This window comes from Scyliorhinus canicula, chromosome 2 (genome assembly GCF_902713615.1).
Source record: "Scyliorhinus canicula chromosome 2, sScyCan1.1, whole genome shotgun sequence".
Classification (NCBI taxonomy): domain Eukaryota; kingdom Metazoa; phylum Chordata; class Chondrichthyes; order Carcharhiniformes; family Scyliorhinidae; genus Scyliorhinus; species Scyliorhinus canicula.
Genome location: NC_052147.1, coordinates 37108568 through 37120883, shown reverse-complemented (window position 1 = coordinate 37120883; position 12316 = coordinate 37108568). Strand labels below are relative to the sequence as shown.

The 12316-nt window shown below is 39.2% G+C and overlaps 1 protein-coding gene across 1 annotated transcript in view; it reads left to right on the top strand.

Moving 5' to 3' along the window:
• The window catches only part of mis18bp1 (MIS18 binding protein 1), an 86125-nt gene extending 73809 nt beyond the window's left edge, over positions 1 to 12316 (top strand). The window contains exons 14-18 of the mRNA XM_038776325.1: positions 210 to 346; positions 5246 to 5391; positions 6084 to 6162; positions 6250 to 6304; positions 11499 to 12316. Coding sequence (XP_038632253.1) covers positions 210 to 346; positions 5246 to 5391; positions 6084 to 6162; positions 6250 to 6304; positions 11499 to 11602 — 521 coding nt within the window. The 3' untranslated portion in view covers positions 11603 to 12316. The remainder of the gene's footprint in view (positions 1 to 209; positions 347 to 5245; positions 5392 to 6083; positions 6163 to 6249; positions 6305 to 11498) is intronic.

Genomic DNA, 12316 nt, shown 5'->3' with positions numbered 1-12316 from the left:
TTCAAAACAAACATTCCAAAATACAATTTACAAATATTTATTGATACTTGTAGAATTATTTCCTACTTTAATCAAGATACTTTATGGTCGTAAAAACAAAAAATCTTGTGTACTAAACTTTTCAGATTGCAGTGATTAGCCAAAATTACAAAACATTCACCAATGTTGGTTTTACAGCTCTATTATTTAATGCCTGTTATGCCTTATAGAGGAACCTGTGAAAATTGTTGCTCAGATTGGAACACTGAAAAGAAAGCAACAAGTAAGGTCCTTCATGGAACATTTGGCGAAGGATGACCATGAAGACCTTTTTAATGACACAGTTTTGCAGCATAAAAGAATAAAGGTGAGGGGGGCATTGTAACATCATTTTACAGTGTTATAAAACATTCAGATAATCCAGCAAAATTCTTACTGAATCAAAATAATTACCTGATGCTTCCTTTACTAAAAGCAGGTTGGAATATAAGAATGAGGAAGACTTGCTATAATTTATAGAGCGTTGTTTTGTGAGACCACCCCTGAAGTACTGTATAGGTTTGGATCCCTTATCTAAGGAATTATATAGAGGGGGTGCAACAAAGGTTCACTAGATTGATTCCTGAGATGGGAAGGTTGCCTTACGTGGAGAGATTCAATATACTCTGAAGTGCACAAGAATGGAAGGTAATCTCATTGCCATAAACGCTCTTCAGAATTTTATATATTACTAGGTAGAGTCTCTTTCCCCTGGCTGGAGAATCTCAATTTAGAAAGTCATAAAGTGGGATTATTTGGCGATAAGGCAGGCGAACTGCAGACTTTCCAATCCCGTCAGTGGCTGAAGGCTCGCTGCATCTGCTGTGGGCAAGCCTGCTACAGGAGGTGGGGTGCAGAAAATCCTGGTCATGGTCTCAGGATAAGGGGTTAACCAATTAGATGAGATTTTTTAAATTCTTCACTCATGGATTTGTGAATCTTCTATATTGTCTACCCAGAATCATTGAGTTGATTCAAGACTGTAAACAATAGGTCAAAATCACTAAAAGAATCAAGATATTAAGGCTTATGGTGGGAAAGTGGAGTTGAGTCGATGTTCAGCCATGATCCTATTGAATAGCACTTGGGTTTTATGTCCCAGTTATTGGTTGATTGAATCAAACAGCATATTCCACAGTTTGCGTCAGGCAGAGTACAGACCGTACTCGATGGAACCATGTTTGCAAAACTCAAAACAAAACATCTACTATTGGATGTGATACAAGTTAAGTACTACCAAGCGACTGTTTGTACCATTCTTTATTGGGAGCCTTTCTTTGCTTGTGGAACTTTAATGTGCCCGTCCACTCTGCATTTTCTGGGGCGATGGTGTAGTGATGATGTCACTAGACTAGTAATCCCGAGGCCCAGGCTCTTGATGTGTGGGCATGGCAATTTTGGTTCTGGTGGTATCAAGAGGCTGTGGTCCTGTTTTTTATATTATGAAACAGTTAGCATAGTACGTTGATCTTTAATTCTTGTCTTTAAAAAACTGTTTTTGATCCTCTGTTGTAACTAGTAAATCGCACTGTTCTCTATGCAGAAGTTGGATGATGATAACGCCGAAAAAATGGGGTCACGGCCAGAGACACAAGTTCAAATCTGACCATGGCAGCTGCAGAATTTGAGTTCAATGAATTAAACAAAATGAATAAAACAAATGGAATTACGAAACAGCATTGATAATGGTGACCACAAAACCATTGGATTACCTTTGAAAATCCATCTGGTTCACTAATCGTTTTAAGGGAATTAAGTCTGCCATCATGACTCCAGATCCGGAGCAATGTGGCTGACCCATAACTGCCCTCAAATGGCATACTAAGCCACTTGAGTACATTCACCACCTCCCAGAACATTGGAGATGGGCAGTAAATGCTGGCGCTTAACGGTGCCCCATCCTATGAGTGACTTTTTTAAAAGATGCATCAATTCAGATCTAATTTTTCTGTAGTTTCTCTACATTTAACAGTGTTGGAGGCATTGGAATTTTTTGGCATTTTCATTTTTGTCTTATTCCTTGCTAATATCTTTGAGGAAACAGTCATGCTCACGAAAACAAGTTAACCATTATGTCAATAAACAAAGCTGCAAATCGCCAATCTAGATATATGGACTGATTTCTTGTTTGGAGCTGCTGTTATGGGGAAGGGGGGATGATGATGTATGTGATCTTGTACAAGATGAAGCCATATCTTCACAACACTGTTTTGGACTCTAAAACTTCCCCAATGTGGTATACAAATTTTAGTACCAGTGTAATGCTACATATATAGGTCATACATCTCAAAGACTACTGAATAGTATCAAACAGCATGTCCCTTTTGCTGTTCATAATGGGCAAGGTTCAGACTATACCTAAACAGCCTGTGCTTGCAAAACCCAAAAACACACGACAGGATTCTCCAATTTGAAGGCGAAGTGCTGACACTGGCCTGTGCCAGAAAAAACAGCGCAAAAGCTGCACCCATCCTCCACCTGCAGCAGCCGCGCCGTACAACATGGCGCCAGCCGCGTGCGGTCCTGGCCTGCCAATCACTGCCCTTGTTGACCACTCGCCACTCCTGGACCACCACCCATCAGTGCCCTGCCAATAACCCCCCCCCCGCGGAACGGCTCCGATAGATGGCGGCGATAGACACAGTCCGCAGCCGCCACGCCGGATTCACAAAAAACAAAAGGATAAATTTTCCACAGCATTGGGAACTCGGCCCATTGGGGGCGGAGCATATGGGGAGGGCCTCGGGTAACATCCTGAGGACATCCGTACGCCGTCTGCCATACCCCCGAGTATGCTGTTTTTGAGGGGACGGAACATCGCAAAAACGAAGCCGCCCCCGATTTTGACGCAAACGGGGATTCTCTGACCGATCACCAAACACAAATTCCCCGTTGGCGACTGGAGAATCCTGCCCACAGTGTCCAAGATGAGTTGTGATTCTGCAATTGGACAACATTTGCTAAATAATCCTCTATGCTAAAAATTACACTGACAACCAATTGAAGATACTCAGTCATGCTTCAAGTGTGGTGCAATTGCATGTACTGGAAGCTACATATATTAATGCACAGGACCCCGTTCTTAGAGGACACAAAGAACATGTACACACAAAGTGCCTGTTTCAGCTGAGCAAAATAAGTGATAGCCATTCACTGTTTCATTACTTGACAATTCCTTTACCAATCAGAGTCTATCTGCCTAGTTAAATTTTAAACAATGCTGGTAGTTAATTGTCAGTCAGCATCAACTGGTGTATAGGGGCAACATGGTAGCACAAGTGGCTAATACTGTGGCTTCACAGCGCAAGGGTCCCAGGTTCGATTCCCCGCCGTCTGTGCGGAGTTTGCCCCATGTCTGCGTGGGTTTCCCTCCGGTTTCCTCCCAGAGTCCAAAGATGTGCAGGTTAGGTGGATTGGCAATGCTAAAATTTCCCTTAGTGTCCAAAAAGGTTAGGAAGAGTTATTGGGTTAGGGGGATACGGTGGAAGTGAGGGCTTAAGTGGGTCGGTGCAGACTTGATGGGCCGAATGGCCTCCTTCTGCACTGTGTGTTCTATGAGTATGCCCCATGACAACACTTTTACCAATCAGAGTCCATTTGCCAACCAACCAGCACTCTCTTCTCATATAGCATAACGTTGTATCCCTGACATCTGTATGTCGGGAGAAGTACAAGGCAAAAAGCAATACTCAAGATTCTTATAATAATAGGACTAGATCATTATCTGAGGAGGAATGTAAGATAGCCCTTTGTGCTTCTGCCTCAAAGCATATCTTATTTAGTTCGGGTGGCACGGTAGTGCAGTGGTTAACACTGTTGCTTCACAGTACCAAGGACCTGGATCCGATTCCTGGCTTGGATCACTGTCTGTGCGGAGTCTGCACGTTCTACCCGTGTCTGCGTGGGTTTCCTCCCACAAGTCCCCAAAGACCTGCTGTTAGGTGATTTGGACATTCTGAATTCTCCCTTGGTGTACCCGAACAGTAGTGTGGCGACTAGGGGATTTTCACAGTAAGTTAATTGCAGTGTTAACATACGTCTACTTGTGACGTAAATACAGATTATTATTATTATTAGAATGCCTCTTGTATCTTGAAATTTGAGCTTTGTCCTGAAATATCTTGGTCTCCCAATTTCCCTGTTTCTCCTGTTTTTCAAATGGGAACCAATTATTTTTGCCTTATTTGATTATTCTAATTAGCTGTATCTGTTCCCCAAGAGGATAAGTGATTTATATTTTGTCATGATGGATTTGTGGAAGTGCTCAATATAATGCATTCCCACATTATTTTTAGGTAGTACAATTAGCAGCCTCAGATAAAATAATTTAACTTAACAGTTTAATGACCTCGTCAATGCTATTTTAACAGTCATTGGGTAAGGATGTCCCTGTAAGCATGTCACATCAAACGTTCAGAATATTTATCAAGTGTCAGCTACTATAAATTAATTTATGCTGTACTACTTAGTTCTTGTCAGCTGTTTAGAGTCTCCATACTATAAGACCACTAAAATAGAGTGCAATCAAAATGTCTCACCTTATGAATATTTGGGTCAAAGTCCTGAGACTGATGGCCTTTTCTTTGGTATTTTTACATGCAGAGCTCATCATGCAGTTTATGTAATGATGGGAATGTCGATTTCGAAACGCAAGCAGATCAGCCATGATCTTGCTGAATAGAGGAGCGAGCCCTAGGGGCTGAATGGCCTATTCCTATTCCTGTTGTGTATGTTTTTATATGTAAAGTATTGAAAGAGTGTGTAAAAATTGACGGGTTTTATCTAGAAGTTCAGAGAACTCAACATATAGGACAACGGTGAACCTCATATCATGAACAATAATGTAGCCATTGTACAATTCCATTTAGAAGCAGAATACAGCAATAATTCAGTTGTCTCTGTTGCTATTAAAAATGTAATACCAATCACTCACCTCTTCTAAGATATGTTTTGTGTTATTGAATTAACCAATTTTACAAGTAGGTCCCTTTCTCTTTAGTAAGAGAAGAAATGAAATATTCCACATTCTTGTGTATATTGGTTTAAATGTCAAAATGGTTTTGAAGTAAAGTACTTTAAAATTATTCATTATAGGTGCAAATTATTGAATGAAAAGTTAGTTATACTGTGCAAGGAATAAACCTTTACTTATAAAACAAATGTCAATTATTTCAGAATTACAAGTTGAATTTCAACATTTTTGTTTTCTTTTCATAATATTGTGCAGCTTCCCAGTTTTCCAAGCAGTCAAGAGGATGATGATGACTTCACACTTCAGACAAATCCAACTACTCCATCTTCAGTAATCTTCCCTTTAGCAAAAACACCACAGTGGAATCACATCAGTCCTCGAATGTTGGGACCCACTGATAGGTAACTAGCCCAACAAAAAAAGTGTACTGCCGGAAGACATTATAATCTAGTAATGGAAGAATCCTAAAATACATTTGGATCTTGAGAGCACTTGTTCAATTTCTAATGTTTGCCTTCGTAATTTACATGCATACATGCTGCTTACAATTTATATAATGTTTTTATTACATAAGCAAATTAACTTTTTAAATGCTACCAACTCTCCTTCATTTTGGTTTGCACCGAAGCAATATTTTATAAGTGGCATTCATGCGACATAATCTTAGACTTTGCAGTGATACTTATTCATATGATCAAGAATTTGTCCTGAGGGCAGCGCAGTGGTTAGCCCTGCAGCCTCACGGCACCGAGGTCCCAGGTTCGATCCCGGCTCTGGGTCACTGTCCATGTGGAGTTTGCACATTCTCCCCGTGTTTGCGTGGGTTTCGCCCCCACAACCCAAAGGATGTGCAGGTTAGGTGGATTGGCCACTTTAAATTGCCCCTTAATTGGAAAAAAATAATTGGGTACATTAAATTTTTTTTAAAAAGAATTTGTTCTGGAGTTTAAGTGCAACACATCAAATTCCAGAACTTCATGATCAGTATTTTGTACTAACCTGGAGCATGTCTTTTGTTGTCTTCATGTGTGCATGTCTTAAGAGTATTTCTTTACAACAAATTGGAATAACCGTTATTTATCATCTTTTATAGTGCTAATAATGACAAGTATGTTTTTCAACTGCAAAAAAAATGCAAGAAGAAGAATTGGTCAAAAGTCCATAAAAAATCGGTAGGAAACAAGTGACTGTAAATTGTCCATTTAAATAATTAAGAAGCTTTATATCTTAGTATTTTAAGACCTAATTATTTTTTTCAGAAATCAGCATTTTGTGTGACACCATCTAGGTCAAAATCATCATGTTTAATAGAAGGTAAGAGCACTACACTTTCTGGTAGCAATTTCCCATAAGACATAGGAGCAGAATTAGGCCACTTGGCCCATCGAACCTGTTCCGCCATTCAATCATGATTGATATTTTCTCATACCCATTCTCCTGCCTTCTCCCCATAACCCCTGATCCCTTTATTAATCAAAAATCTATCTATCTCTGTCTTAAAGACACTCGGTGATCCCATTTTTGTTTCATCCCACTTGTGTTTATGTAAATAGGGAAATGTGAAAGACAGCTTTGTTTTTTTTAGTCTTTTCAACCAAAACCCAATTGACTTCATGATAATTCCACCTTCAAGTCCATTAGTATCAGTCACCTATAAGTAGCAAACGTAAGGAACATTTGTTTTGGTAAAAGTATTTTTGATGGTTTTGTTTTGCATTTTTGATGGTGTCGTGATTTTGTCAGTTGAAGTTGTGTATGTCCTCAGCAGACTTCCTGCTACTCCATGTTTTTGTGGCTGGTGAAATCTAAATTCAGGAAATTGGAAAGGAAAGCTACCTCTAAATTTGGTGGTGTTTATGCAACTATGGGACACAGTTTAAAAATAAGGGGTCTCCCATTTTGGATAGAGATGTGGTGATTTTCTTTCTCTAATGATTTTATACGGAGTGAAATAAATATGTGCATCTGGGTTTAAGATATAAACTGAAATATAAACAAATTTAACAAAAAAAATCATTATATTAAAAACCTCTGACCTTTTTACCGGAATCTGACATTCCACAAATATAAAATTAATTTTTCAGGGTGAGAGAGGCTGTTCATCAATAAGCCAATGGCGGCATTGTTGCTTCACAGCTCTAGGGTCCCAGGTTTGGTTCCCAGCTTGGGTCACTGTTCGGATTCTGCACGTTCTCCCCGTGTCTGAGTGGGTTTCCTCCGGTGCTCCGGTTTCCTCCCACAGTCCAAAGATGTGCAGGTTAGGTAGATTGGCCATGCAAAATTGCCGCTTAGTGTCCAAAGGGTTAGATTGGGTTACGGCGATAGGGTGTAGGCGTGGGCTTGGGTAGGGTGCTATTTCCAAGGGCTGGTGCAGACTCAGTGGCCTCCTTCTCCACTGTAGGGATTATATCACTAAAGGTCATCAACCTAAACATTAACTCTGTTTCTCTCCACACAGTTGCTGGGTATTTTCAGCATTTTGTTTTGTTTTTAAACCATATTTATTCATGTCTTGTGTGTCTTACTAACAGTAAGTGAAAGCATACATTGTCTCTTGCATTGTATTGCTGGTGGTCAATTTCACTTCAATTCTCATGCCTCTTTCTTTCTCTTGTCTTTTGTCCTGTAGCTTTCATATGAGAACTTCAATTATGGAATTTTAAAAAGATTTTTAAGATGTGTACTTAATTGTTTGTTAAATGTCATATGAAAGGATGTTATATTATTAGATGTAGGAAGAAACTATAATTCTGTATATTGAATTATTTTGTCCCACATGGGAATGGAGGAACTATGGCAGCAAGACTCCGCCACCGACCGTTGCAAATACTTTTGTTCCAGCCCAAGTGGTATCTCTCTCTCAGAATCACGGAATTGTTGCAATGCCGAAGGAGGCCATTTGGCCCATCGTATCGTATCTCAAAATTACCATTATAACTTTGTGCCATTCCACTGCCTTTTCCCTACCCCTGCACATTGTTTCTATTTTAAATAATCATCCAATGCCTGATTGAATGCCTCAATTGAACCTGTCTCTGCCACAATTGGACAGTGCATTTACCCACTCTGTGTAAAACAAAAACAAAAAAAAGAAGTTTTGTCTTCCATCGCATTTGTTTTGCAAATCACTTTAAATCCATGCCCTTTCGTTCTTGATCCTTTTACGAGCGGGAACAGTTTCTCTCTATCTGCACAGTTCAGCGCACTCATGATTTTGAACACCTCTATTAAATCTCCTCTTAGCCTTCTCCTCTCCAAGAAGAACAGTCCCACCTTTTCCAATCTATCTTCATAACAGAAGTTTCTCATCCTTGGAACTCTTGTAAACCTCCTCTGCACTTTCTCCAATGCGTTCACATTCTTCCTTAAGTGTTGTGGCCAGAACTATACACAATACCCCAGCTGAGGTCCTAACAAGTATCTTATACAAGCATAACCACCTCGCTCTTGTACTCTATGCCTTCTTAATAAAGCCCAGGGTACTATATGCTTTATTAGCTGCTCTCTTCGCCTGTTCTGCCACCTTCAATTATCTACACATATATACACCCAGATCTGTGCTCCTGTACCCTCTTTAGAATTTTACCTCTTATTTCATGTCTCTCCATGTTCTTCCAGCTAAAATGCATTATATCACGCCTCTCTGCATTGAACTTCACCTGCCTCCTGTCTGCCTACTCCACCAACTTGCCTATGTCCTTTTGAAGTTCTCCTGTCCTTCTCGCAGTTCACAATACTTCCATGTTTTGCTTCATTTGCAAACTTTCAAATTGTCCCCTGCACACATCACAGATTTAAGGTGATTGATGGGGCATAAAGAAAAAGGTTTTCACCCAGAGGGTGGTAGGTGTCTGGAATTCATTGCCAAAATTGATGGTTATAACTGAAACACTCAACTCATTTAAAAGGTACCTGAATCTGCACCTGATGTGCTATAACCTGCAAGGCTACAGACTAGGTGCTGGAAAATAGGATTAAAATAAGTGGCGAGTTTATTTTTTTATTTTTTAGTTGGTGCAAACATGATGGGCTGAATGGCCTCTCTCTGCACCATAATCTTTCTATTAAAATACATCCAGAAATGCAAATGTCCCAATACTGATCCCTAGGGAACACCACTATAAACCTTCAAGCCCGAAAAATATCCGTTGGCCATTGTTCTGTTTCCTATTGCTCAGTTAGTTTTGTGTCCATGTTTCTACTGTCCCTTTTACTCCCATGAGCTTTAACTTTTCTCACCCTTGAAGGTCCTTCTTAAATGCACTTCCCCAGTGGTTGAGGTTCCCCTTCTTTGGCAGCTTGATGGATCACTCCCCTCCTCTGGTTATCTGTAACGTCTTTCACAACCCAGATCTTGTTGGATAACTATTAAATCAGCTTGAGGGAAATGTAATGTAATTTTTAAAGTGTTTGTTCTAAATGTGGCTTTTGAGAAATTTCTACCACCAGTATAGTACTCCCAGAGATCACACTCATCTTCCAGGTCTGAAGAGCTCTTTCACTGGACTTGTTGATGAACTGATTGATGAATCAGGCTATATATTTTCCTTTGATAAATAATTTTGAAAAGCCATTAAATGGTACAAGGGCCACAAATGGGATGTGTGAGAGGGCTTTGAAGCTGGAGAGTAGGATAGGAAATAGCCTAGAAAGGATGAGATGTAAAGTGGCAGAAGGCAGCAGTGAAATGGTGAGACACAGCAGAATGAGCAGAGAAGGTGAAAGGAACAAGTCAAGTCGGGAGAGTGGGACTTTTGAGCAGGGAGCCAGAAAGATCAAAAGAAAGGAAACAGCAGTGAGACAGAGGAATTGGACAGAAGGAATGGAAAAATGCAGCAGTGCCACCCAGTGGTTAGAAGACTTATTATTGGATATGAGGCAAATGTTAGTATAGGATTTTCCATTATAAACTTTCAGAGGCTTTGCTGTAAAACATGATGTACATTGTAAGAAGTGAACGCAATATGCAAGGCTTATAGTTATACATGAAAGCAAAATACTGTGGTTGCTGGAAATCTGAAATAAAACAGAAAATGCTAGGAAAACTCAGCAGAGATGGAAACAGTTAATGTTTCAAGTCCAAATGGCTCTCCTTCAGACGAATAGACGGTTTCTCTCTCCACAAGATGCTGCCACGCCTGCTGAGACTTTCCAGCATTTTCTATTTTATTATAGATATGTATGTACGTTTCTGGTTTGTTGCTTTGCTCTTCAAGATATCGATTATATTTAATTTCAGATATTCAGCATTAGCAGCAAGTCACAGGATGTATCCAAAGAAAGATTTCCACCACCTTGTACTAATCTAATTGACCCTGCCCCTAATTGATCTTCAGTGCCAACTTTGTAACCCAAGTATGGTGGCTAGCTAATCCCAAATTGCAATCAATGTTGACCTTATAAAGAAATGGAATAAAACTATGCAAATCCTATAAACTCTTGGCAGAGCAATCATCATAACATTGAGTCCAAGTAATTAAGTGACATTTTTGCTTTTATTTCAAACCATGCAATATCAATAGAACACCGTATATAAATATTATTCAGGCATGGCTTTCAGAATCCAGACATGTATACCATTAGAGCTAATAGTTACCACTTTTGGCTTTGCTTTTTTAACTCTCTTGCCTTTGATTTAAATTTGATTTTGAATGATCACACATCAGTGAATCTTTTGACATGTATGACTTTGAATTCCAGATGTCAGCACCTAACATACAGTAGTTTTTCAGTATTTTAGAAGAAATATGAAGGATTTGGTTTAGTTGTATGATGAGGCCCATTGAAATTTTCTCAAATAGAAGTTTTCTACACAAGACTAGAATCCTAATAGATGACCCGAATGTCCAAAATCAAACCCAAAATGTTTTCAGCACTGCAAAGCACAATTTTCTGTCCCACCATCTAAACATTTCTGTTGGCATACGAGCCTTAGTTAGATAAAAAAATATATTAAACTTTTTCTTAAAAAAAAAAGAAAAAATTCAATAGATTTGACAGCCTACCTCTACCAACTTAAGCCAATGTAAATAGTTCAGCAGTTATATAGTACCTACCTCTACTACAGTGCTAGGCTCAGAAATACCTGCCATACTACATAACTTCCTTCTTAGAAGATTAAATTAACAGACCAATGGTTGCTAATATAAACCTCACTATCTTCTGCAAATCAAATGGAAGCAATTGGTGAGGTGGTTACTGGGTGAGCCAATTTGTAAAAACTCTCTGCAAGGGATTAACTCTGCGCACTGTACGGTGTTGAGGGGCTGGTTTAGCTCAGTGGGCTAAATCGCTGGCTTTTAAAGCAGGCCAGCAGCCAGCAGCACGGTTCAATTCCCGGAGCAGCCTCCCTGGAGAGGCGCCGGAATGTGGCGACTAGGGGCTTTTCACAGTAACTTCATTGAAGCCTACTCGTGACAATAAGCAATTTTCATTTTTCAATATACGTATGCTGGTGTACGTGTAATTTTGTGGTAATTGCAAAAGCTTTTAAAACTATATTTTTCAGGGACGCAAAAATCAAATATAGGAAAGCTTTTCAAGAATGGAGAAAACCTTCAATCAGATGAGGACAAAGAGGACAAAGATTACTACTTTTCAGATACTGAATAGGTTTTAATTTTAATAAAGTTAAACTTCCTGAAGTTGAAGTACCCAAATTGTGTCTAAAACTGCATAATCTTGTTAAATTTGGATGCTGAATCACGTTTGTTATCCTGTTCAACATTTCTAAAGTTCAAGTTACTCCAGTTAATGGTTTTTAAACGCAATGAAAATGTATATAAATGTGTAAATACATACAGCAAGTTTTAAGTGTTTTGTAATGAGTTTAAATTATAAATGAAATGGTGTTGACTCCAATTTAAACTCAACAATTTGTCAGCCTGTGCTTAGTTCATGTTGTGTTTACTGTTGTGTTTACAATGGTGGTTTTATTATAATTGTGTTAAACATGTACTGGATTTTCCATGCTCAATTAGAAGATGGAGACACCTGAACAGTATGATGCATCATGTGATGAGCTGTCGCTACAGTTTCACAGCTTACCCCATTTTATTTACACCTAAAAGGCGTAGCATATTTTGGACAGGATTGTTAATAAAACAATTCTCGCTCTAACCGCCTTGAGATATATTCATATGTTAATATTTCTTGACCATGAAAGGGGAAAAATTGTCAAGCCATGTGCTCCTGATTTTTACCCAGTGACTTCAGAGTGCAGCTTGTGGAGAAGGTGTGCGATGTGCAGGTATTAGTAGAGGGTACAGTCAGACACTTGCCCCATATGGAATAAATGGTCTGCCAACATACTTTGCTTAATTCCCA